The sequence below is a fragment of the Lagenorhynchus albirostris genome, chromosome 15 (genome assembly GCF_949774975.1).
Source record: "Lagenorhynchus albirostris chromosome 15, mLagAlb1.1, whole genome shotgun sequence".
Taxonomy (NCBI): domain Eukaryota; kingdom Metazoa; phylum Chordata; class Mammalia; order Artiodactyla; family Delphinidae; genus Lagenorhynchus; species Lagenorhynchus albirostris.
In genome coordinates this window covers 27,794,028-27,820,880 of record NC_083109.1, presented here as the reverse complement: position 1 = coordinate 27,820,880, position 26,853 = coordinate 27,794,028, and the positions used below count along the sequence as shown (strand labels likewise).

General features: G+C 50.1%; 1 protein-coding gene across 1 annotated transcript in view; it reads left to right on the top strand.

The window, feature by feature from the left end:
* ANGPT4 (angiopoietin 4) overlaps window positions 1-11,110 on the top strand; it is a 47,860-nt gene extending 36,750 nt beyond the window's left edge. Inside the window, exons 8-9 of the mRNA XM_060124399.1 lie at window positions 1,227-1,357; window positions 2,316-11,110. Of these exons, the coding sequence (XP_059980382.1) occupies window positions 1,227-1,357; window positions 2,316-2,476 (292 nt within the window). The 3' untranslated portion in view covers window positions 2,477-11,110. The remainder of the gene's footprint in view (window positions 1-1,226; window positions 1,358-2,315) is intronic.
* The last annotated feature ends 15,743 nt before the right edge of the window (window positions 11,111-26,853 follow it).

The following is a 26,853-nucleotide window of genomic DNA, read 5'->3' as shown; positions in this document are numbered from 1 at the left end:
AGGGCACAGTTAAGGCTTCACGGCTGGCCACGCTGAGCCAGCCCTGCCCTCACCACAGACAGAGAACACAGGGGGTAGATGCAGGGACTGAGGTGGCCTCATGCCCAGGCCCCACATTCCCTCTGGATCCCAATGGGGGCATCTCGCAGGCCCTGCCCTGGGGAGCCAGGGCTTCCCCGAGCTGCCCCGGCTGCATCTGGTGTCCACTTGCCTCCACCCGTAGGACCTTCTGTTGCTCCCAAACTGGCTCCCGCCTCAGCTGCCAGTGCAGCCCCTGCCCTGCTACAAGCCCCCAACACTCTCTCCTGCCAGGCTCAGTGGAAGCCTGTGCCAGCCGTGCACACGGGCTGGGAACACGGGGCCAGGATGGGACGAGTCCACAAGCACCGAACGTGCCGGGCACTTACTGTGTGCCACTGCTGCCCTGCACCTGTCACACGCCGAGGCCACCCCATCACCATGACGGTTAATACACTGTCGTTACCATTTTAACAGATGAAGAAACTGAAGCCGAGAGGCGAAGCAATCTGCCCTAGGCCACACAGCTGACGAGCGGCACAGCTGGGATTTGAATCCAGGCGTTTTACCCCCAGAACTTGTGGTCGTAATCACCACAAAGGCCTGGATGTGCCCGCCAGGGCCTCATAGCCTGACCGAGAAATAGAAACCCTCCCCAGCTGGCTGCAGGGGTGGAGGTCACAGGGCTGGGGGTGCCTCAGGGCCCTGATCCATGTGGGCTGCTGTGGTCAAGGAAGGCTTCCCGGAGGGCGTGGGTGGGCGTGAGGTGTGATAGGGCTGGGGTTGCCGGATGGTCAGCTGGGAAGTCAGGCCAAATGGGGCTGGGATCTGTCTCTCACCCTCATTCGTTCTGAGATCTCAGGCAGGCTCCTGTGGCTCTTGGGAGCTCTGTTTCCTCGTCTGTAAAATGGGAATACTAAGGTATTTTGAGGATTAAATGAGAATGAATAACCCATGTAAAGTGCTTTAAACAATGCCTGGCACATAGTAGATGTTCAAAAAAATGTTAGGCATGGTCCTCATTATTATTATTGTCACGATCATTCTCACAACTGGCCAAGACTCAGCTTCAGCCAGCTGAGGGAGGCCTGGCACGGGGCGGGCACTCTGTCCCTGCAGGCAGCAGACAGGGAGGGGAACCCCTTCCGCAACCACCCCCAACCTGACTCTGGGCCCCTCTCCCATCACCACCTCCGGGTGGCCTCCAGGCTTTCCCTGAGTGGGTACAGCGGCTCGGCGGGGCGCCAGAGCAGCCTGGTCCTGCAGGGCACCAACTTCAGCACCCGCGACGCAGACAACGACAACTGCCTCTGCAAGTGCGCCCAGATGCTGTCCGGAGGTGGGTGCAGGGCGGGGTGAAGCCCCACCTCCCCACAGGCACGCCTGGCTGAATACGCCCATCCCCTCCCCACTCGGGTCCTTGTGCAGCCAGGTGCCGTCAAGAAGTGGGTGCAGGTCAGGGTCTCGCTCACCCACGGGCTGAGCTGGCCGTCCCTCATCCATACCTTCCCCCCGACAGGCTCCTCGAGGTCCCCTCCAAGGTCTCACCTCCTCCTAAAGCTGGCATCACCAGTTCTCCTCTGAGACCTCTGAGAAGCACTGAGAGCGGGGCCCAGGGTGCACCCTAGGGGGCTACAATGCCTAATCTGCCCAACCCCAGGCCTGAGACTTCCTCCCCAACCCTCCTCCCGGGCCAAGCAGGATCCGGAGGCGGGAGACCTGGGTGGAGGGCAGAGGGGCAGCTGCCCACCAACTCTGGCTTAGGCAGTGTTTTCTGTGGGGAGAGACATCAGAGAGTGGGAGATGAGGAGTGAGAGACAGAATGGGAAGGACAGAGATCAGAGGAGGCCTCCAGAGACAGGGACAGATGGAGACGAGAGAGACATCAGGATGGACAGACAGAGTGCTGGGCACAGAGCTACATGGGGACAGAGGGAAGTACAGAGGGAGAGATGGAGAGAGAAACGCAGACCACAGAAAGACAGATGGACAAAGTGTGTGAAAGACAGAGAGACCCAGAAAGGTAGGGTAAGGGAAAGCAAAGAGAGATAGAGAGATCAGAGAGAGACACAGAGAGACAGACATGAGTGCACTGCCTCTGGAGGCCCCATACTGAGCAGCGGGTCTGGGAGCCTCCCTCCCCCACCAGCCAATGCCCGTTCCCACCCAGCCCCGTCTCCAGCAAGCTGGCTTCCCAGAGGAGCCACCAGCCCTGATTCATCTTCGGGGTAGGGGGCTGCCCTCCCCCACTGGCTGGGCCCCCACATCCCCAGAGCCTCTAACTCCCCCTCCACCAGGATGGTGGTTTGATGCCTGCGGCCTCTCAAACCTCAATGGCATCTACTACCCGGCCCGCCACCACGTGCGCAAGCTCAACGGCATCCGCTGGCACTACTTCCAAGGCCCCAGCTACTCGCTGCGTTCTACTCGCATGATGGTGCGTCCCACAGACATCTAAGGAGCAGCCCGCCTGGAGGCTGGTCCCGCAGGAGGACCTGGATGTGGTATCCTCTGAACAAGCTGGACCCAAACACAGGACACAATGCCAGGACCTCGTCCTGGACACCCTGGGTCCCCTGAGCCAGTCCTCCTTACCCCAGGAGTCCAGAAGAGTCACCTCCCTCCCTTTTTCCCTCAAGTTGTGAAATGCTGGGTGTTTGGGGGTTCCTGCCTCTTCATTGTCCCTATTTCCTCTTCTCTCCTGCCTCCTGCAGGGCCCTCCGGCCAGCTTGAGGGTCGCAGTACCCTGGATGAGCTGAGAACAGATTTAACTGGGCTCCTCAAAGGAATACACGACTAGTGGTGGGATGTGAGGCAGGCGGAAAGGTATTTACAGGCGGGAAACTGCCCAGATGGAGGCCCAGAGTCTGTCCCTGGGTTGTTGGGAAGGCCATCTCTTGTTCCAAGCTTTCTCAGCCTTGAGATGTCCTTGAGCTTTCTGTTCAGGACTGAAGGAGCTGCATCCACCCTATAACGGGAGTTATTTCCACCCACATTGTCCACCACTCCTAGGCCCCTGCATCTAAAGCTCAGATGTGGTTTCTCAGGGGCTCCAGGAGATCTAAGAGGGATTCCTTTACCCCTTGAATGTCCTAGAATATATTCCAGAGAGAATAACTAGGACTCCCCTCTAAAAGTACCTGTGGTCAAGTGAGGGAGGGAAACACCAGGTTAAACCAACGTGAACCGGCATTCTTAGCTGCAGGCCTTGTCAGGGCCATTAGTGTGGTCATGTGCTTAGTGACTGCCCATGAAAGGGCTAGAGTAGGCAGCTTTCCCCAAATCTATTTATTTGAAAATGGGCCCTGATTATCCCAGAGCATCTCTCAGGGCTGCGGATACCCTTGGAAAAAGCTGGTCCTCGTATGTCATGAGCTGAAACCCCAGGTCACTATCCCCAGCCCCAGCTGCTTTCACCATTTCTAGCTACGAGGGCCACAGTGACATTCTCAGCCTCTAAAAACAACTGGAAGGAAACTTTGGGTTAAAACAGATACACCGTCGCTGAAGAAGGGTCTAGAACTAAGTTTCCTGTCTGTGCTCCAAGGCTTCTCTGTCCGTAGGAAGCCAGATCTCTGTCTGGGGGCTGCCCTCAGCACTCCGTGTGACCCCAGCTCATACCAGCTCAAGTTCAGGGGCTCTTGGGGCCCACTCTGCCTCGAACAGGACACCAAGAGCTGGGTCCAGATCCCTCCTGCCTCCAAGGCAGAGCCCCTAGCCTCCTCTTGCCTTGTCCAACAGCGATGCTGCAGCTAGGGCTCCATGGAGACTGGGCCTTTGCTGAGTCTGGGAGACCACGGGCTTCTCATGAACTTTTTTCAGAGAGGGGCCACAGCCCCTCTGCCACCCAGTCCCATTACTGTGTCACCCTCCTCAGACCTGATGAGGCCACCAAAGTCCTGTCGTCCTCAGCCAACACCCGGACCCAGCCCATGACCGACCTGCCCTACCGCCAGGTTGCACCTCTGTCTTCAGAAGGTTTTCTCCTGGATGGGGCTGCACGGTGGAAATGGGGCACCTTCATCCCACTGGGCTCTGCCCCCACCCCTGGGTCCCACCTCGGCCAATCCACTGATTAAACCCAGCACAGATTAATGCTGATCTCCTTCAGGGAAACCAAAGGATGTGGTTGCTAATGGTGACTTCAGGCAGGAGGGAAAAGTACTTAGGGGCAGGTGGCTGCCCAGGAGGCTGTCACCGCCCTATCCAGCATTTGCTCGGCCAGCCTTTATTTAGTGTCTACGGTGTACAGTGTGGTGCTGCTGGCAGGACTTAGGAGTCAGACAGCCCTGCTGCAGCTCTTGAACTTGAAGCCAGTGGCTCAGCCTCTCAAGGCCTCAATCGTCTGGTCTGTGAAATGGAGATGGTGATATTCCCTCCTTGCTGTGATGGGGCAGGAGGAAATGAGACCTTGTATTGCAACTTCTTAACAGAGCCTGGCATGAAACAGGTGCCTAATAAATGTTAGTTCCCAAAGAGGTGCATGGGGTGGAGAAATCGGCCCCCTAGCGCATGCCACCCCTTCTTCTGGACCCAGGGAAGGTAAGCATTTTATTTTTGTATCTACAGCATTTATTTTTGTGCTACAAGTGTATAGGCAATGCTGTGTGCCCCGGGAACAGAGCTCCTCTGGGTGGGGTGAAGTCCCAAATCCCTGTCTGCACTCCAGTTGTCTAAGAAGACCAAGAAGCCGATTTGGGTAGCGCTCACACATCTGTTCTTTAAAATATCCATCCTTCCTTCTTACTTTCCTTCCTTCTCTGTGCCAGGACTCTCAAGTGCAAGGGATAGAAACCTTATCCTGAGGAATGGATTGACTCACATACAGGGAGTCTTGGGATGGATTCAGATGTGGTTAGATCCAGGTGCTCAAGTGATGTCCCTCCCCACCTCTCAGGCTTGCCATCCACCATGCTGACCTCATTCTCAGTCACGTTCTTTCCTGAAAGATGGCTCTAGCAGCCCCAGGGTTGTGGCCTGCCTGCTCAGCATCCTTCAGACAGAAAGCTCCCCTGTCCCAGGGATCCCAGCAAGGCAGGATTCCTTCCAGCCAGGACTGGTCCTGTGTCCATCCCTGTGCTTATCACTGTGATTCTGGTTGACCAGACCTGGGTCACACTATCATGCCTGGAACCAGGGGGTGGAGTTAGTTCCCTCCAAGTCATGTGGACTGGCCTTGGGGAAACTGAGGAGCCACTTTAGGAAGCAGGGATGCTGGGCAGGCAAGAACAGAGGTTCACTTTTTCTCTTTCCATCTCTCAGACTCCCATCTCTCTTATCTCCATCTCTGCCTCTTCTCCTAGCCTCCCTGCCCCCAAGGCCCGCCCCTCAGGCTCCAGCTAATCCCTGGTTTGCCCCAGACTATCAAGGACACTGCTGTGTTCTGCCCAGAAGGCTCTGCCCAGTCCAGGCTCTGTCACTGGAGCAGAGCCCCTGCCCTCTCTAAGCCTCCAGTTCTCATCTGTGCAATAAGGATGGAGCACCTACAAACATCTAAAAGAGAGCAACGCTGACTCACCGTGGCTGCAGACATGAACGGCTAAAGGATTCTGGGTGCACAAGGCCCTAGGGGGCCTGGCTGGTGAGGTCTTGGCCTTGGGTGGGTCTCCTGGAGGCCACCGCTTGCAGGAACTGGCTTCTGAGATACCTACATCTGCAGGTTCCTATGTAGAATCCTTGTCCCCTCTCCCTGAATCAGACCAGCGTTCCCCCATTTTAGTAGTGAAGAAATTAGAGCTCAGAGAGGGAAAGTTTCATCCGAGAGGCACAGCCAGTCACCACCTCCAGTGCACTTGCACCTATCAGCTGCCTCCCTCGTCCAGAGCTCTCTGGAGGCACATTGGCACCGACCACAAAAATGCTGGAGTGGTGTCCCCTCCACCTATATCAAGGGCTGAAGGAACTTTCTGGAAAGTTTTCCAAGACTAGTCTGTCTTTCCCACTGGCACCTGGTAGGTCCCGATGGAGCCAGGCAGGCAGAATGCATTCTTCCCACGATCTCTGCACGTTCGCAGCAAAGGCAGTTGCCACACTGGGGGAGAGAGTTCACTGAGCACAGCCTAGAGACAACAATCATGGGTGGGGTAGGAGGTGGCCCTTTGCAGGGGGCAGGGGATAAGTCAGCATCAGGATGGTTTGTCCTGCTGGCTGGGTGATTTGATCCCTTTTTCCAGACTTTCCCCCCCACCAGTGTCCATCTGGGCCTTCACCTCTCTCACTGAAGATGCTTGGGAAAGCTAACAGTGTTGCCTTGGCAACAGCAGCATCAGCATCTTTTGATGGAGCAGCCCTTCTGAGAATGGAATCTGGTCCAGGCCACATCCAGCAAAAATGTGTTACTTTCTTGTGTTAGATTAACGTGTAATGTGGCCTGTGAGCTGCTGTTGCCTGTGTCCTGAGGGCAGGGAAGTCCAATGGCCTTTAACATCCAACACATTCCCACCCTCCCCTGTGGGACCTCTCTGAGCCTCACTTTGCACATCTGCACAATGCAGAGACTGTGATCTAGTCATGGGGAAGTCGTGCAAATTCAGTGCAGTGGTGGACATCCAGGCCTGGCACGTTCACTCATGTATTTATTCATTCATACACGTATTCATTCTTTCACATGGCAGGGACGTACTGAGGACCTGCCTGGGCCAAGGCCTGCCTCGGTGATGGGGAGGGAGCAGCAAACGAGAGAGACAGATGGCCACAGTCCCGAAATCATAGAGCTTAACAGGCTAGAGGGAGAGACCCGCCAAAATAAAATTAAAAAAAATTTTTTTTATTGAACTAAATTAACTAATTAATATATTGTAAGTGAAGAAAATAAACAGGAGTTACAGATAAAAGATTTCAGAGGCAGGGTGATCAGGGAAGGACTCTCTGAAGAGGGACACTTAAATTGAGGACTAAAGGTGAGAAAGAGGCAGCCAGGTGAGGAGCTGGGGGAAGAGTAGGCCCACTGGAGGGAACAGCACGTGCAAAGGCCCTGAGGTAGTTGTGAGGAACCATAAGGAGGCTAGTGTGGGAGAGTGATGCCACTGAGCCAGTGAGCCAAGGGAGAGTGGTGGGAAGAGGTGCCCCCGACACCTATTTCGGAAATCAACTCCCCACCCCGGTGCCCACGAGGGACTGGATCCAGCACCACTCTGCCCGAGTTGCTGTGGAGCTGGGGCAAATTCCTGCCCCTCTCTAGACCTCAGTTTCCTAATCTGTAAAATTCAGGAGAGGGATCGCCTCTGTCTGAAAGTCATCCAGACCCTGGGTCTGACGTCTGTTGTGCCCACTGCCCTGAGCCTGTGCCACCACGGGAGTCAGAAGGAGGAAGAGAAAATAAAAGTCTTGCCACTGGGCTAGACGGGAGTTAGGGGCCAGCCAGGGGCTTGTGTGGGGATAAGGGGCATTCACTGCATGGCTCCTCCGTGTTAGCTCTACACACACCACTTCTGAATCCTAGTGGGTTCTGTTATTGCCCCTGTTTTACAAATGTGGAAACTGAGGCTCAGAGAAGTAAAGTCCTTTGCCTGAGGTCACACAGTGAGTTCTGGTACAGGCCAAGCTGCTGTAGCAGAAAGACCCCAAAACTCAGTAAGTTAAATATTTCTCTTTTGTGTATGTCTGGAGTTGAGCCGTCTATGTCTGGTGGGTGGCTCTGCCATCCTCCACCTCAGCTTCCTTCTCTGGGAGCAGGGCAAGCTGTACCCAAAGGTGACATTTCCCAGCTGGCAGGAAGGGAAGCAGGACATCCGGCACCGCTCCCCCTCCAGCGCCTACCCTCTCACCCCAGCCTCATGTTTTGCCTGGAAGATCCCAGCAGCCTCCCAATAGAGCCCCATCTCCAGGTTTGCTCCCTCCTGGCCTACAGTCATGTCACTTCCCCTGCCTAGAGCCTTCAGCGGCTCCCAAGTACCCTGAGCTCAGCCTACAAGGAGGACTCTTCACCGCCTAGCTCAGCCCCTCTCCAGCTCCCCTCCTGCTGCAGGGGTTCTTAAACTGGAGTGCAGCTTTGGGCCTGAAGTATTCCTTCTGAAGAGAGGGTCCCAGGTGGCCATCAGTTGTCCTGGAAGAACTGTCCATTTCCACTTGACCTTTATTGCCCTATGGAACAGAATGCAGGGCCCGGCATGCAGCAGCTGCTCTGTCTAAGTAACATGGTTCTTTGGTTCAGCCCTCTGGTTCTGTAGAGAGCTAGGTCCAAGTCCCACTTCTGCCCCTTTCGAGGATCATGCTGGAGCCTCCAAATTCCACATGAAGGCTTAGTAAACTGTAAGGGCCCTCGTACTGGGCCTGTACATAGTAAGTTCTCTGTGATGTTATCTCTAATTATTTCTCTATGCCAGGCACCCCACGAAGAACTTCCCTTAGAATATCTGGGGAAGCCCTATAATGGCCGTATGGGATAGGTACTATTATCATCTCCCCCTTTTACAGATGGGGAAATGGAGGTCCAGAGAAGCCAAGATACTTGGCCAAAGTCACACAGTGAGGGGTTTCAGAGGTGGTTTTGGACCCAAATCACCTGCTCCAGAGTCTTATGTTCCCTGTGACCAAGATTAAAGGAAAATAAATACATAAGCAATTGCTGAGTCCAAGCTGACCAGTGCTTGGAACACACAGGAAGATAAAGGCCATTGAGCCCTCTGGATCCTCCTGGGGCAGGGACGGGAGCTTCCTTCCTGCTTCTGACTTCCTGACTCCCCTGCCCTGGCTTCAGAACATGACCACAGCTCCGCCACCCCCCAACTCTTCTGCAAGTAGGACTTAGCTTTCTTGTCTACCTCCTCGGCCTTCTCGCCGCTCTGATCCCACCTCCGGCTGCACCCACGCACCCCTCCCACCCCGCCCACCAGGTCCTGGGCAGGAGAGGGTCACACTTGTCACTTCCAATCTGGGAAACAAGGGAGGGCTACGGGAGCCCTGGAAGCCCCCCTGGCTGGCTGAGGCCCCACCCCTCGGTCTGGGAGAGGTGTCAGGAACACAGTCACCCAGGCCTGGTTGTGTCCACAAGTCACAGGGGACTGGACCCTTCCCTCTCTGGGCTTCACTATCCTCATCTGTAAAATGGGAGTGAGCAGCCCAGCCCTGCTTGCTTCACAGGGTTGCCATGGGACTCAAGTAAGATGGTCCCTTCCCTCAGCAAATGTTATTGAGTGCCTACTATGTTCCAGCAACTGTGCTAGGCTCTGTGGACACAGCCATGAACAAGACAGACAGACACCTGCTCTAAGGTGCCTACAGTCTGGGGTGGGTGGGAGGAGACAGAAATTCAATAACCAAACAACGAAAAGCACAGTGACAGTGACAGGGGAACTATACAGTGCTATTGGAGCAAGGATACCAACTTAGGGAAAGCGTCCTTGAAGGACGAGGAGGAGTTAGGTAAAGAGGAAAAAGAGGGTTCCAGGCAGAGGGAGCAGCATGTGCAAAGGCCCAGGGGCTGGCTCAGGGAGAAGCTTGAGAATATTCAGGAAGGGGAAGGAAGAGGCCAGTGCTCTGAAAGAGGCAGAGGAGGCAGAGCCTTGGGTGCCAGACTGAGAAGAGGACACAAAGATGTGGTCTAAACCGAAGGAAGCCAGGGCTGTTGGGGAGCCCAGAGCCTACAGGCTTTGCCATTCTCCAATGTGAGCAATGAACCTTGAGCAAGTTACTTCCCCTCTCAGAGCCTGGGTTTTCACTCCCAGTGAAAGAGGGGTCCCAATATCTATTTCGCCAAGGCTTTTGAAGATTAGAGAAGATCTATCTACTGTACCTAAAAGACCCTATCCCAATGCAAAAGACTTCTCCGTAGATGATGACCACTGTTATTACATCTCAGTAGCAGCCCATGGTATTTCTGAGTCTTCCTATTATTTCCTGTTTCTTGCACATCTGTCATCGCTAAAACTTGGTAGCCGACAAGTGGGAACGAACCCCAAAGGTTTTAGGAAAATTTTTGCACTGAGAAGAGCCAATCCATGCATTTGTTCTTTTTCCTGTCATTTGAGAAAGAACCCCAGGGTTCCACAGGAACCTACTTTGAGAACAATAACCCAACAGAATGGCAGAACCATAGAGGAGGATCTAACAAACGTGACATCTGTGCAACAGGTTCTGATGACTATAATAAAAGCCAAGGAGCATAGAATGTATTAGCCCCTAACGGGAAATACCAAAAGGAAATTGGATAAATAGTGGTAAATTCATACCATGGAAGGGTGTACTCACTGGGAAGGGGGACAAGGGCAGCTTTTAGGCTGCTAGGAATGTTTGTTTCTTGACCTGGGTGAGGGTTACACATGTGTTTAGTTTCATCAAGAATTCATCAAGCTGTACCTCTATGCATTTTTCTCTATGTATGTTTCTCTGTAGGTATGTTGGGGAGGGGAATTATACATGTACAAATATACTGTAAACACAAAGAAGGCTGTTTAGAGAGGAATTTGGCAAGAGCTAACAAAATTGTGTATGCATTTTACCCTTTGACACAGTAATCCTCGTTTCTAGGAATCTGCCCTAAGTGTACATAGACTATGCACAGTTATTCATTGCAGCTTCATTTGTATTAACGAAAGATTGGAATCAACGCGAGTGAATAAACTATGATACATTTATTACTGCATATCAAACTACCCTAATCTCTGGTGAAACATAACAACCATGTGTTTTATTTTGTTCATGGATTCTGTAGATCAGGAACTCAGACAGGGTATTGCAGGGATGGCTTGTCTCTACTCCATGAAGGCTGGGTCTCAGCTGGAAGACCCAGGTGGATGGAGGTGTCTGGAAGTTGAGGTGGGGCTGGGGGAGGGCTAGGAGAGTCCGGAGTGGAATCATCTGAAGGCTGTATTTCTGTCACCTGTGCTGGGATGCCCCAAAGGCTGGGCTTGGGCAGGACTGTTGACTGGAGCACCTACACGTGCCCTTTCCATATGGCTTGGGCTTGCTCCCAGCACGGCAGCTGCATTCTGAGAGGAAGCGTCCTGACAGCAAGCTTTCCAAACCGGGCCAACAACATAATTTGCAGGGCCCAATGCAAAATGAAAATGCGGGCCCCCTTGTTCAAAAAGTAGGAAAAACGTGCCAGGAGGAGTATTGAAGTATAAAGCTGTTTCCTCTCTTCTAGTCTCTCTCAACTTGTCATGGTGTTTTTTATTTACTACTAAATGTTGTTCTAAGAAAAATTAATTTTAAATTATTAGCATGAATTTTACCATTCATGTTTATATTGTGCAATGACAGTTTTAAATGCAATCTAAGAGCATTTAACTCATATGTGGAATCACTGAAACTACACCGTTGGTATTGCATAGCTCATACATTCTTACCAGGACAGTGGAAATGTTGCACCAAACCAACTGAATTGTTTTTATTTCACTTCTTGATATTCACACATTTTACCGACACTCCCTACTTCCTACTTACTAATGAATGAGGAAGGCTGAAAGGAAAGGGAAGTATGAGGTGTCCTATGTTTCCCCTTCCTTCTATGTTATCATTTTCAGTGTAAGTGATTGGCTAAAACAGGGAAGTATCATGACTAAGAAAGGATATGTTAAGTTTCCTTGATTGTCCTTGTTTCTTGGAAGGCCATTACCTTTTTTCTGGGACCTAAGAAACTTCTAGTTTGAACAGAAAGCGTGGCCTCTTTGGTGCCCCTCCTTACCATAGATATAACACGCTTCCCTTGTACTCATTTTGAGTCTCGCTGAATGTCCATGCGTTGTGGGTTCACCAGAATTCTATGCTCATGGGGCACTGTGAACACTGTATGTGAATGGTGAACACCCATATCGCATGTTTCTCTTCTGCTCACACACAAGATCCATTGCCCATTGGACTTCACTTCCAATACACAGGTTCAAAGATAAAATGAAAAATTTCAAGATGACAATTATTAAGAATTTTAAGATGTGACAGCAGAGCATTAAAACAAGAGAGGAGCCCTTCTGAGCGTGTGGCCCTACATACAAAATAAGCTTGTTACAGAAGCCACGTAGCAGGCGTCACAAACGCATATACTAATAAGGTAGCAAGGAACGAATGCACACATATCTCCTGCCACATGAGCCACCATCCCATCAAACTTCACTTACAAAACACAAGTTCAAATATACCATCGTCAAGAAGGTTAAGACTACAGCAGAGCATTGAAACAAGAGAATGATCCTTCTGAAAATCACAGACAAATGGGAGTTCCCAGAGCCCCTGCTCTAAATTACACATGTGGAAACGTTTATAGGTGATGATATGGTTCATTATCTTGACTACGGTGGTTTCACGGGTGTATACGTATGTTAAAACTTACCAAATGCTTTGCTTTAAATACGTGTAATTCATCATGTCAGTTTTACTTCAGTAAAGCTGTTCTTTTTTTGTTATTAGATAAGATACAAGTTGTTATTTTCTCTTCCTGCCCAAATTTCCTCAGACATGGCATTGGGTAGACATAGAGGCTACCATACAGAACTGAGGAAATACAGATATTTCTTTTAATCCTCACAAATACTTCAAGTAACTGTCTCTGTTCTTTAAATGAGAAAATGAGATGAGGTGACTTGCTGTGATTTTTTTTTCCATTCTGCCCCGACTCCTTAGAAAGCACATCACAGAGCTATAATCATTGACCCGGTGCAGCACAAGTATGAGGATTAGCAAATGATGACCACAAATAAGCCATGCGATATATGTATTATTGTTATTGATATGATTTAACATTGGGGATGAAAACAGTTAACTAGACTTGGCATTTTTGGAAAGATATATTGAGAGGTACAGCTGAGGAGCAGGGAGAGATATTCAGGGAGAATATTAAAGGGCCCCTTCTGGGGGACTCCTATCCCCTGGACCATGGGGTGGGAAGAGCCTTTAGCTCTGTGGCTCAGATGGCTCACATCCAAAGACCCCTCTGGGGATTCAGTCTCCTCAGGCTATGAACCCCAGGACCCCTGTGTGGGTAGGGGGCAGGCTTTACTAGACTACTGTGATATTGTGATTTATAATAAGAAATATATAGATTTGGCCTTCATTCTGTTTCTGGCACTCACTTCTAAATCCTTGGAGCGAACACAGGCTGGAGGTTTTCACCAACAACCAATGAGTTAATCAACTGTGCCTGTGTAATGAGGCTGCCATAAAACCCCAAAAGGATGGGGTTCATAGAGCTTCTGGGCTGGAGAACACATGGAGGTGCAGGGAGAGTGGGGACCCAGGCAGGGCATGGAAGCTCCGCCCCCCCTTCCACATGCCTTGCCCTCCGCATCTCTTCCATCTGGCTGTTCCTAAGTTTTATCCTTTTACAATGAACTTGTGATCTAGTAGGTAAACTGGTTCCCTGAGTTCTGTGAGTTGCTCTGGCAAATTAATGAAACCTGGGGAGGGGGTCTTGGGAAACTCCGATTGATAGCTGGTCTGTCAGAAGCACAGGTGACAACCTGAACTTGAGACTCGTGTCTGAAGTGGAGGGAGGGCACTCTTGTAGGATCTGACACTAATTCCAGGTAGTGTCAGAACTGAGTTAAATTGTAGAACACACCCAGCTGGTGTCACAGAACTGCTTGATGTGTGGAAAACCCAGTCTGGCGTCAGCAGTGAAGTAGTGTTACAGTGGGGTATTGAGGGCCAAGAAGCCCTCCAAGAGTGTGGTTTTCCTTTACAGTTCCCAACAGCACTGCCACTCCCCACAGGCAGCCTGGCACAGGGACTGTGGTCCCAGATAGCCTTCAGTCACAGGTGCCCAAGAGAAGGGCTCACTATGGGAACTGCCTCCGCTTTCCTCCAAATTCCCCTCCCCCCAGGCTATGCCCAGGTTACGTGTCTAGACCCAGGCCAGAGGCTGAGCCCTGGGGTTAGGCTTGCCCTCCTACCCCACCTTCACCTGCTGCCCCTTCCCCCGGGCCTGGCCGCACTGTCCTTCCCCAACCCAGCCCTTCGGTTTCCAGGGCCCAAGGGATGTGGAGATGCAATTAATCCAAGTGATCCCAGAAGTCAAACAGAACCCCCCCGAGTGGACAGGTGTTTGTGGTTCCCTTTTCTATATGCATTACACACACCCATGTACAGAAACGGAGATCCATACAACCACACACATGACACCTGCCTAGGGACATTCACATGCATAAGCATAACACAGAGAACAAGCCCACAGCAGACCATAGGCTGTAAACACAGATCTCAGATTAGATAAGGCACTACAACTTGATATCTGCGTGACCTTAAGCAAACTGTACAACCTCTCTGTGCCTCACATCCCCCTCTGTAACATGCTGGTAATAATAGCTGCTCGTGGGGGTCACTGGAGGATTTAATCAATGCCCAGGGCTCCTCACATCTGTCTTGTCATGGATATCTTTGGATCTAGCCATGGAGCACTTCTCAGAACGATGTTTTCAAATGCTTGAAATAAAATGCATCAGATTTTGAAGGAAACAAATTTATTAAAATTGCGGTTATCAAAATAGTTTTAAAGAACACAATTGTGACATAGTATTATATATGATTCTTTATTAACACTTATGGGGGAGTGATAAATTAGGAGTTTGAGATTAACATAGATACACTACTATATATAAAATAGGTTATCAACAAGGACCTACTGTATAGCACAGGGAACTCTTCTCAGTATTCTGTAATAACCTATATAGGACAAGAATCTAAAAAAGAATGGATGTATGTATTTGTATAAATGAATCACTTTGCTGTACACCTGAAGTTAACACAACACTGTAAATCAACTATACTCCAATACAAAATTTTAAATTTTTTTAATTAAAACACTTATTGCACGATCTAGTGGTGGATGTCATTAATACTGCAATTTCAAAGTAATGGTGGTTGTGAACAACATTCTGAGCTATCTGAAACCACTGATAGGATATGAAAGTAGCCATGGTTTCTAATGGTGACAAAGTTCCAGGCCCTAATACCACTGTGGCTTGTCTCCATGTTCATAACTGAAGAAAGTGCTGAATTTTTTTTTTTTTTTTTTAATTTTTGGCTGTGTTGGGTCTTCGTTTCTGTGCGAGGGCTTTCTCTAGTTGCAGCGAGCGGGGGCCACTCTTCATCGCGGTGCGCGGGCCTCTCACTGTCGCGGCCTCCCTTGCTGAGGAGCACAGGCTCCAGACGCGCAGGCTCAGTAGCTGTGGCGCACGGGCCCAGTTGCTCCACGGCATGTGGGATCCTCCCAGACCAGGGCTCGAACCCATGTCCCCTTCATTGGCAGGCAGATCCTCAACCACTGCGCCACCAGGGAAGCCCGAAAGTGCTGAATTTAATTAAACATGAATGAAGATAAATTCCATCCATGGACTGTGGTAACACCCCAGTTAAGAATCCTTAAACGAAGAGATATAAAATGCTTGGAACAGTACCTGACACATAGCAAGTGCATGACAAATATTATTATTACTATTATCTTATTAGTTATATAATTCATTTATGTGCAATTAATACTATAACTATATGGTTAAGGTAGTGTTAATATAATATGTAAGTGGGAGAGGAAAACTTCTGGGAGAAGAAAAGTGCCTTAAAAATAGCTGTCCAGTTTGAGCAGGAGTGAACTTTTGCTTCAACTTGAGATCTTTAAAAGGGGGAAGGAATCCTCCCAGATTCACCAGTGTTGACTTAAGTTGAGAAGGAGAAAAGCAGCCCTGCCATCCGGGAGCTGGCACGGATGGTGATCACGTTGCTGCAAACTGGCCTGACACTCACAGGTGACAGCTGATGTCTCACCGAACATAAACAATTTCACAGACCACCAGCGACAGACAAGGTGCTCTGTGGCTGATGACTCAAGACAAAACCAAGACCGCTTGTAATCACGTCTCAGGTAGAATGACTAAACATTTTGCTGAGACACTGTCCCCCTACCCCACCTGACACAGTGACTGCTGCTTCTTCACCACTTACCAGAGTTAGCCTGGCTCTAGCCCACCTTCTCTTTAGAGAAGATTATCAAGGTCCCAAGCCTGTAATGACTCCCACTTCCTGACAGCATCCAATCGAGAGAAAAACCCCACTTCCCTAAACTCTCCTCAAAATCACTTCACACGAGCCCAAATCCTATGATAAGCCTTCTCTGACACCCTCTTACTGAGACACCTGGGTTCCCCATGGCATGCATTCCCTCCCTGCAGTGGGTGATAAAGCCCCCGTGTGTAACCACCACTGGTGTGCTCCTGGTGGTCCTGGGCTGGAGGCATGGACAGAACATTACTGATTTGTGTCGCTCACAAAATGAGGTCTCAGGTCTTGAAGCTTATAGTCTTCAAACAGCTATAATCTGAAACAAAGTTACAAATTAAATACTAACACAATGGGGAGACTGGGGAAGGGACGTGAAAAAAAAAAAATACTAACACACTACAAAACTAATAATAATAACCATAATGGTTATATTGTATATCTTATATATCTTATAGAAATAGAATATAATTACATAATTATTATTATTACTCTTAATCTACTGGGGTACTATTACATGTACTGTCCCTGCCTCACTCATTCAAGTCCCACAACCTCCCTATGAAGTAAATACTGAGTCCTTTTAGAATTAGGCTTGACTTCATGTAACAGAAAACTCAACAGATTGGCAAAAGAAAGGGGCTTGTGTAGCAGTTAGTTTTTGCCTCATAACAAACTACCCCACAAGCTAGTGGCTTAGACTGACCACTGATGTGCTCATTACCCTGTGGGTGGGCAGTGTGGCCGGGCTCAGTGGGGATGGCTCGCCTCTGGGTCTGTCATCCATCTGAAGTCAGCTATGGTCGAAGGTCTCCCGCACGTGCCTGCTGCCTGGCTGTAGGCAAGGGTAGCGGAGGTGACCAGGCCACACGGCCTCTTTTCCTCCACAGGCTAGCGCTGCTTGCTCACATGGTGGTCTTAGGGTCCTGGGCGCAGCAGCCCCAATGCACAAGCCACTTTCATGCTTTGGCCTCTTCCCATTGGCTAAAGCAAGTCACTTGGCCCAGCCCAGACTCCAGGGATGGAGAGAGGGTCAGGTCTTGATGCCAGAAGCTATAAAGTCACATTGCAAAGGCATGAGCATGGAGGAATGGGAGGAATTTGAGACCATTGTTGTTGAAAATCTACCTCAGTTTGTTTTACTCTCATGTCGAGAAGTCTGGGGAACCAACAGAACGGGATCCCAAGGTCCAAAGGTGGAACAATTTGAGTAAAAAAAATAAAGTTTTACTGGATTACACCCCAAAGAATAAAATAAATATCTATGAGCCCATACTGATATAAATAAGTAAATAAACAAACAAATAGAAGAGATAACTCTCCTAAGAATTCCGAATAATTAACGTAGATACTCCACCCTTAAGGAGGGAAACTAACTCCCCACTTCTTGAGTGTGGGCTGTGCAAAGTGACCTTAATCCAAAAAGCACAGCATAGAAAGAGGGGAAAAGGAGTAACTTTACAGAGAGAACCTGACAGTGATCAAAGTTCACCGCCACACTAAGTCATGTTGACAGTATCTACCCTTGACAGAACATGAGGAGGCTGCCACTTCAGGTCTGCGACCTCCCTCCCCAAACACATCACCCAGTCCAACTATAAGAAAATCATCAGACAAATCCCAATTGAGGGACATTTTTCAAAATACCTGACCAGTATTCCTCAAAACTGTCAAGGTCATCAAAAACAAGAAAAGTCTGAGAAATTTTGATAGCCAAGAGGAGCCTAAGGGGACATGATGACTAAATGTAATGTGGTGTCCTAGATGGGATCCTGGAATAGAAAAGGGACATTTGGGGAAAACTGAGGAAATCTGAATGAAGAATGGACTTTTTAGTTAATAATAATGTAACAATATTGGTTCATTAATGGTGACAAATGTACCACACTAATATAAGATGTTAATAATAAGGGAAACTGGGTGTGGGGTATATAGGAAGTCTCTGTATTATGCAATAATCCTGTAAACCTAAAACTGTTCTTTCAAAAAAGAAAAAAGTTTATTTTCAAAAAGAAATCTGGAAAGATCATTCTGGGCCAGGGCTGGTGCAGCCTCCATGGTGTCACCAATGTCTCAGGTTCCTTCCGGCTTCATGTTGTTTCATCCTTAACCATATATGGTTTCATCCTCCAGGCCCTTTTTGATCCAAGATGGTTGCTGGGGCTCCAGCCTTAATGCCTGAGTTCCACGTAGGAAGAGAAAAAAGGGCAAATTGGTTTTCTTCTCAGCTGCATCAGCATCTTCTAAGGATATTTCCGACAAACCTCACTTAACAACTTCCACTCATTAGCTACAGGTAGCTGCAAGAGAGACTAGGAATGTAGTGTTTTGGCTGGGTACATTGCTACCAGGAATAAAATCAGGGTTTGGTCAACAAAGAAAAGGAAGAGAAGGGAATTGCATAGGGAACCAGCAGTCTTTTGAGTGCTATTATAGTTCCATTTTAGAGATGAGAAAACCGAGTCTCAGAGAGGTTGAGTGACTTGCCCATAGTCTGAGGACTAGGCAAGGAGGAAGATGGATTTGAACTCAGGAATCGTGTCTCTTAAGCCCTAACCACTAAGTTATGCTGTCACAGCATCAACGTAACAATATTAATTTAGTGATATGGAAAATGTTGCTTTGCTAAACCTGAATTGTCACTAGCAGTGTGAATGTGGGACACTCAATTGTGCTGCCATTCCTTTTGGGTTCGTCACACACTTCCATCCAACTCTGTGTGCTGCTGACTTTATTCTCCCACCGCTTGTCTCTGATTTACCCATGGCAAACTTCCTTCCCACCCTCTACCTCTGCATCACATGGCCTTCACTTAGCAGGAATTCATTTTACATATCAAGGCCACGCCTGCCTTTTCTCACCACTCCGAGCTGGTTACAGTGGTAAAGCATTGTGGTCAAGATCACAGGCTCCGGGGCGAGCAACTAAGCCCGTGCGCCACAACTACTGAGCCTGCGCTCTAGAGCCCGTGAGTGACGACTACTGAGCCCATGTGCCACAACTACTGAGCCTGCGCTCTAGAGCCCGTGAGTGACGACTACTGAGCCCATGTGCCACAACTACTGAAGCCCACGCGCCTAGAGTCCGTGCTCCGCAACAAGAAAAGCCACCACAATGAGAAGCCCGCGCACACCGCAACGAAGAGTAGCCCCCGATCGCCACAACTAGAGAAAGCCCGCGCACAGCAACAAAAACTCAATGCAGCCAAAAATAAAATAAATAAAAAATAAATTTTTTTAAATAAATAAAGGTAAGCAAAATTACCTTAAAAAAAAAAAAAGATCACAGGCTCCGAAGTCAGCCTGGGTTCCAATCTTGGCTGCACCCCATACTCGCTGTTGACCTTGTTGCAAATTACTTAACCCCTCTGTGCCTCAACTTCCTCTGTGAAATGGGGATAATAATAGTACCTATCTTATAGGGTTGTTGTGAGGGTTAAATGAATACTACATGAAAAGTACAAAACACAGTACCCAGCCCATGGTTAGTTCTCAATAAATGTTATTCTTTGATGCCAGTGTGACCCCAAATCCAAACACAATCTCAGACAGGACTCACCTATGGTCATGCAGATGGTTCATGATACATTCGAGTTACTTTTTTAGGGTTACTGTCAAAATGAAAGCAAGCAACTTAAAAAGTCTTATGGGGAGCTCATTAACCACTACCCCCAGTGCATCCCCAAACACCAGCTTGGGAAACACTGATTTAGAGCAAAAAGCACAGGCTTTTCAGGTCTGGCTCAAACTGCCATGAACTTGTGGTGTGACTTTGGACAAGTCTGTCTTGGGGCTCGCTGGGCTCGGTTTGCTCAGCCCCTGAATGTGACATTGATAATATTGCTGGGCCAAACGTGACGACTGGTTGGGAAAGGAATTTGTGATCTGTGGAGTGCTTGGGGCCTGAGGTTCACCTGGGGGAAACAAGCCCTGCCACTAATCAGAGACAAGCTTCCTACTCCAGGGACTGTCCCATCCCCAGGGCTGGCACTTGGGGGACTCAGGAGCTCTCCAGGGTCTGTCCTAAACTTGCTGTGTGGCTTTAAGTAAAACCCCTCCCTCCTCTTCCTGGTCCTCAGTTTCCCCATCTGCTCAATGAGGTCCCCTGTGGTCCCATCCCACTGGACCACACAGAGAGGTTGAGTGATTTGCCTAAGGTCACACAGCCAGAAAGTTGTGGAGAACCAGACTTCGAGTCCAGAACTCTTTCTGGGCAGAAGCAACCGACAGCTTCCTGCATGGACCAGAAGGTTACTGCCCCATCCCACAGTCAGCCCTCAACCCGCCACAATGCTCTGTCCCCCCAGTCACCATGTTGGCCAAGGCGAAGTTGGGTGACAAACACCAGAAAGCGACTAACCGAGGGCCTGGCTGTGGATTTATGGGAGGCGCTCTGCCTATGTGCCCTCTATTCAAGTTTCAAATTTCTGGGAGAGACTCTGGCCTGCCCAGCCTGCAGTCAGGTGTCTGGAAGCACCTGAGAATTAACTGTGGTCAGAGGACGGCGTGCATAATTCAAACATGGCCAGCGGGGACCTCGTGGCGATGCCCACCCCAGTTTGTGTCTATGATACACATTCCCTCCTCCAGGTGTTTGCACAAGATACTGGTATTCCTCTAGAGAAAAGCAAGAGGTGGTTCTCAGAACTGGGAAGAGAAATAAATGCATATTTTTGTTTCCCAAAACCTGCCTGTGGGGTTGCCGTTTATAAGCACTGTGATACTGGAGGCTTGGTTCAAGGTGGGTGCAGGGCCAGAGGGCTGGGGGAAAAGAACTAGTTTTATTTCCCCAGCAGTTTGTAGGCCCAGCCCACAAACATTTGTCTCCAAGGAAACCAAACTTCCCCCACCCTGGGAGGCTCTGCCCTATTGCCCCTGTGAGCGGGCACCACCTTACTTACATGCTTGGGACGATGATAATGATGACAATAATAAAACTAGCTGACATTTTCTGAGACACTAGCCTAGGTATCTGACCTGCGTCTCTCAGGTAATGGTATGTATTATTAATAGCCCATTTTACAAGTTAAAAAACTGGGGCTGAGAGAGCTTAAGTGACGTATCCAAGGTCACACAGCTGATAAGAAGCAGAGCCAGAATTTGAACCTTAAAATGGTCAACTGTTAGAGCTAAAAGGGCCCCCAAAACACATCTAAGGCATGAGATCAATTAACAGATGGGGAAACTGAGGCCCATAGGAAGGAAGAGGTTGGGGACATGCATTGTGCATTTACGGAGCTCCCACTAACAGTTTCATGTACCTGAGCTCACTGGCCATCTGGAGGAAGGCATTCCTGCTCCCATTTCGTGGATCGGACGCTGCAGCTCAACAAAGGGGTTTCCCTTGGCCAGAGTCTTACAGCCAGTGAATGGCAGAGCTGGGATTCTAGCCACGGTCCCTCTGACCTAAGCCTGTGCTTTGTCCCTCTCCCCGGGGCTCTCAGATTCAGGCCTGGCTCTTATGCCCTTGGGCCCTGCTCTGCTGGGGGCGAGGGTGCTCCTCCCTCCCGGTCACTGGGCCTGGCCCGACGGGGAACCTGCCTGAGCTTGCTGGCCCGGGAGCTGAGGGTATTCAGTGGGTGGTCAGAAGCCAGCTCTCTAGGAGGCCAGCGCCCAGACGGAGGAGGGGTTGGCAGAGGCGCTGGTACCGCAGCCTCCTAGGAGACGAGGGGCTGGTCCTGGCAGGGCCTCTAGCGCTTGGGCAGCTTCTGCCTGACACTTCCTCCCTGCAGGGGCCAGGGTTCGAGGCCCAGCTACTCTCTGGGCCCCGGTTTCCCCATCTGTAGAAGAGGAGGTTGAACTCAGTGGTTGCCAAGGACCTCTTGAGCTCTGACACTGTAGGATTCTAGGATGCCCGTATTAGTCACCTACTGCTGAGCAAAACATTATCACCAACTTAGTGACTGAAAACAACATCTTACAGTTTCTATGGGTCAGAGTCCGGGCATGGCACCACTGGGTTCTCTGCTCAGGGTCCCACCAGGCTGAATCAAGCTGTCAGCTGGGCCGTGTTCCGTTGCAGAGGCGCAGGGTCTTCTTCCAAGTTCATTCAGGTGACCTGCAGAGTCCAGTTCCTTGGGATTGCTGGCCTGAGTTACAAATTTCCTTGCTGGCTGTTGGCCGGCAGTAACTCTCAGCTCCTAAAGGCCACCTCGGGGCCAAGCCATCCTTCATGGCCTTATTTCCCTCACCTCCCATATCCAATGCTTCCACTGCGGCTCCACCTTCAGAGTAGACCCAGAATCTGACCTCCTCACCCTCTGCCACCTTAACCCCAGTCAGCTCTTGCATATCCCACCAGGACTATTGCAGTAGCCTTCTTGCTGGCCTCCCTGCTCCCTGTCCTACAGCCCATTCTCCACTTGGAGATCTGGGAAGGGCGTTGTTAAAATACAAGCCCAATCCTGTCCCACCTCTGCTCAGAACCCTCCCATGGGTTCTCAGAGTAAAAGCCAATGTCCTCACCATGACCTACAGGGCCAGACACCATCCAGCCCTGTTACACACTGACCTCACTTCCTAGGCCTCTCTGCCTCACTCACCCTGATCCCAACAAATTGGCCTCCACGCTGTTCTTCACACACACCACCCACCGGTTCCCTCTGCCTAGAATACTCTTCCCTGCAGACACCCACAAGGCTCCCCTCACCTCCTCTGGCCTCTGCTGAAATGTCACCTGGTGAAGCTTGCCCTCACCACCCTATTTAAAAGCACAATTCTCACTTTTAATAAAGTTACACATACACTTTCTACTAGACCCAGCAATTCCACTCCCAGGTATTTACCCAAGAGAAATGAAAATATACGTGCACACAAGGAGTTGTACATGAATATCCATAGCAGGTTTATTCGTAACAGCCAAAAAGTGGAAACAACCCAGATGACCGTCAATAGGTTGGATGAATAAACAAAACATGGTCATGGGATGCTCAGCGACCAGAAGGAACTAACACACAACAGCATGGATGAATCGCAAATGTGTTACGCTGAGTGAAAGAAGCCAGATTTCACTTGTGTGAACACCAGAAAAGACAAATCCAATCCACAGAGAAGGAAGACTGACCAGCAGGTTTCTAGATGGGAAGCGGGGTGGGAGTTGGGGATTAACTGCCAAGGTGCATGTGGGAACTTTACAGGATGGATGGAAATGTCTATAACTTGTCTGGAGTGGTGGATACACACATGTATACAACTGTCAGCTCACCAAACTATATACCTAAAATGGGTCAGTTTTATTGTATATCAATTCTACGCCAGTAAAAATGGAAAAACCCTAGAGCCCCGCCTCCTTTCCCTGCTTCTTCTTCCTCCATAGCACTTCCACTCGCTGGTAGGCATTGCCTTTCCCCACACCGGAGGGCACGAGGTTTTATTTGTTTGGTTCTCTGCTGTTTCTGTAGCGGCTAGAAGGGTATTCGGCACATAGTAGGTGCTTAAAGAGTATTGGGTAGATGGATGAATTCAGTCCCTGAAGGCTCAGAGTTAGTTAATGGGGTGGCTGTTTCAGTGTCCACACGCCCACCTGGAGGTTGCGAGACAAACCCCAGACAGCCAGGCCTGTGGGACTGCGGGAAGTGCCCTCCCTCCACTGGGGGCTGTGTCACCACTCGAGCATTTGGATGACGTCATTCCCAGGGATGTGTCATGCCCACCACCAGGCGGTCCAGCCAGGAACCTGATGCCCATTGGCTGGGGTTTCCTGTGAGTGCCGTGTGTGGGGAAACCAAAATATTACTGTAGAGGGTGGAGCCACAAAACCAGGCCACGCAGAGCCCAGAATGCAGCCGTGGCTGCCCCAGGGGAGATGGGGAGCCGACTGGGCCTGCAGCCTGAGGTTTTCTGTCTGTCTGTTTCAGGTTTCTTGCCGTCTACTTTATGTTACTTTATTTTGAATTTATTTTTATTTTTTCTGCATAGATAATACATTCACATCGTTCAAAATTCAAATGGTACAAAGAGGAAGAAGTGAGTCTCCCTCCCACCCCTGGCTCCAGCCAGCCAGTTCCCCCCAGGCAGCCAGTGTATCAGGTTCCCTGTGTGGCTCTCCAGGAGACTGAAGGCCAGTACAAGAGGGTTTGGGCACATATTCTGGTTTCAACAAACGTAGCACGTGGCGCCTGGTCTCACACCTTGCTCTGTTCATGGAACCAAGTACCTTGCCAGTCCACACCAGTGCGTGCATGCACCTTCCCAGTGCCGCAATGGGACATTACGTGGCTGGGCTGAGCTGATGTAACCACTTCTCATTGATGGATATATCCAGTTGTTTGCTATTACAAACAATGGCGTAATAAACACCTACAGCCTTTATATGGGGTACTTTTACACTTAAGTAGTTACTTGCCCACATTTAAACAGCGAGAGAACAACATACTAAATTCTTTTTGAGGGAATTCCCTGGCAGTCCAGTGGTTAGGACTCCGTGCTTCCACTGCTGGGGGCCCAGATTCAATCCCTGGTTGGGGAAATAAGATCCCACAAGCCGTGTGGTGCGGCCAAAAACATAAAATAAAATAAATGCTTTTTGAGATCTCGCTTTTCACGAGAACCCAGAAGTTTTGGGCCCACTGAGCCCCCGTTCTCGGGAGTGAGCCTGGGCTGGGACAGGGCCCCACTGCCCCTTAAGCCGGGGCAGGCCCTCTCCATTCACCTGGGCCCCATCCCATTTTGCCAAGAGGCACACCGAGACCCAGAGAGGGAGTGACACACGTGCCTGAATAAACGCCACTGGGTCGGTCTCAAGGATCCCAGAAGAGTGAGTGCCGGGGTCCCAGCCCCCTCAAACTCACCTCCCTCCCCACCTCTGCCCTCCTTGGCCACGTGACCTTGAGCACATGGCTTCACCTTTCTAAGACTTCGTTGGAGGATGTGGTAAATGGTACCCATGTCACAATGGCACTCATGCCCAGGAATGAGCTCCCCTGGGAGCACTTTGCTCTGTGCCAGGCACACAGTAGGGGCTTGGGGCCTCATAGATGCTCATAGTTGGTTTGTCTATGTGATTCTTCCAACTATTTAAATGCTTAAATACTGGCAACTAATTCAATTTTTTAAAACCTGGTCAATGCATGTAATGTTAGTCCTACCGGTGTCCAGATCTAAGGGATTTGTCCTATTGGCAGACATTGAGGTGGGGGACAGTGGTAACCCAACAGTCCACCCAGTTAGGATGCAGCAAAGGTGGGATCTCAACCCAGGCATTTTGATTCCACAAGTTGTTAACCTCCAGCCTATCAGAGACTCTGGGAGCTGGTGGTGAAGGGAGGGCACTGGTGGCGAGGTTTAACCGTGATAATGCCACCCTACACACACACACACACACACACACACACACACACACACACACAATACAAGACACACACACACACAGAGGCAGGCAGGGCAGCGCAGGGCTGTGCTAGGCCTGGGTTCCCCCATAAGTGCACTAGGTCCTGGCTATGTAACCTCCAACGAGGCAGCTGTCCCCTCTGAGGCTTAATGCTCCCACCAGTAAAGCAGTTACCATGCAGAGTGAAATTAGACACAGACCAAGGAGGAGTTTTGCAAGCTGCAAAGGTTGCAGACATGTAGAAGATTAAGGGATTTACCCTGCCAGTGGACACTGAGAAAGGAAGGGGAGGTGCGGAGGGAGGTTGGCGGCATCCAATAGGCCCAGTTTGCCCTTAAGAACCTCCCAGGGCTGCCTGGCCCAGCTGTCAGGTGGCCTGATTCCAGCCCAGCGCCAGGCTGGCAGGCTCCAGACAGAGCCCCCTGGCTCCAGCTGCGTGCCACAGTGAGGGTAAGGGGCCAGCCTAGGGGTTGGGCTAGGCTATTTTCATCCCCAGGAAGGCAATGGAGAAGGCCCCAGTTCCCTTCCTCCCTGACAGGCCCTAACCCTCCATAGCCTGGAGTCTTCCTTTCCAAACCCAGAACGAACCTAGAGACCACAAACACCTCACAGCACAGCTGGGGAAACCAAGGAACAGAAAGGTGAATGATTTCTCTAGTTCACCCAGCTGGGGCTTGAAGCCAGACCTCCTAATTTCTAGGAGTCAGTTCTTTCCAGCATGCCATTCACTCACTTGTTTTCACTCATTCCTTCACCCAACAGGTGGTTATGAAACACCTCTTGTTCCCCAGGGGAGGGGGACACAGCCTAGACAAAGCAGAGCCCATGCCTCCTGGAGCTGCATTCTAGTGAGAGACACACACAAGAAATATAATGTGGCCTTTGTTTACTGTAAGTGTCGGTGGGAGGTGGGGTGAGGGAGTATTTTTCTAGGAAGAAAAATAAACCAGGGTAGGGAACTAGTGGCTGTTGCGTGCTGATGGTTTAGCTGCGGAAAGCAGTGAATGGGTGGGTCAGAGAAGGCCTCTCTGAGGAGGTGACATGTGGGCAGAGACCTGAATGAAGTGAGGGCGTGAGTCATGTGGACACCTAGAGTAGGATAGATGCTGGCAGTGGAAATAGTAAGTACAAAGTCCCTGAGGTAGAAATGTGTCTATTGTGTTTCAGGAACATCAAGGAAGCAGTGGACTGTATCAGAGTAGGTAAAGGGGAAGGGGGAGGAGTAACAGGGATCCTGGTCATGAGGGCCTTGTAGAACACTGTTAGACCTTTGGGGGTTTTTTTCAGGCTGCCTGGCAAGATAGACCCTCCCATTGTTCAAAGGCTCTGATAGCCTCAGACAGTCAGGCCCTTATGCTCCAGGTTCAGCCTCACCTACTCTCTCTGTTCCAATAATCTACTCCTCCCACCACAGGGCCTTTGCACATGCTGGTCCTTCAATCTGTAATCCTTTTCCACTCCTATCCTCTCTTCTCCTGTTTAACTCCTACCTATCCTTCACATCTCAGATATCTCAGGCTTCCGAGACCTCCCTGGTCAGGTCAGCAACCTCTCCTTCCTTCAGGACCTAATCTTAGTGATCAT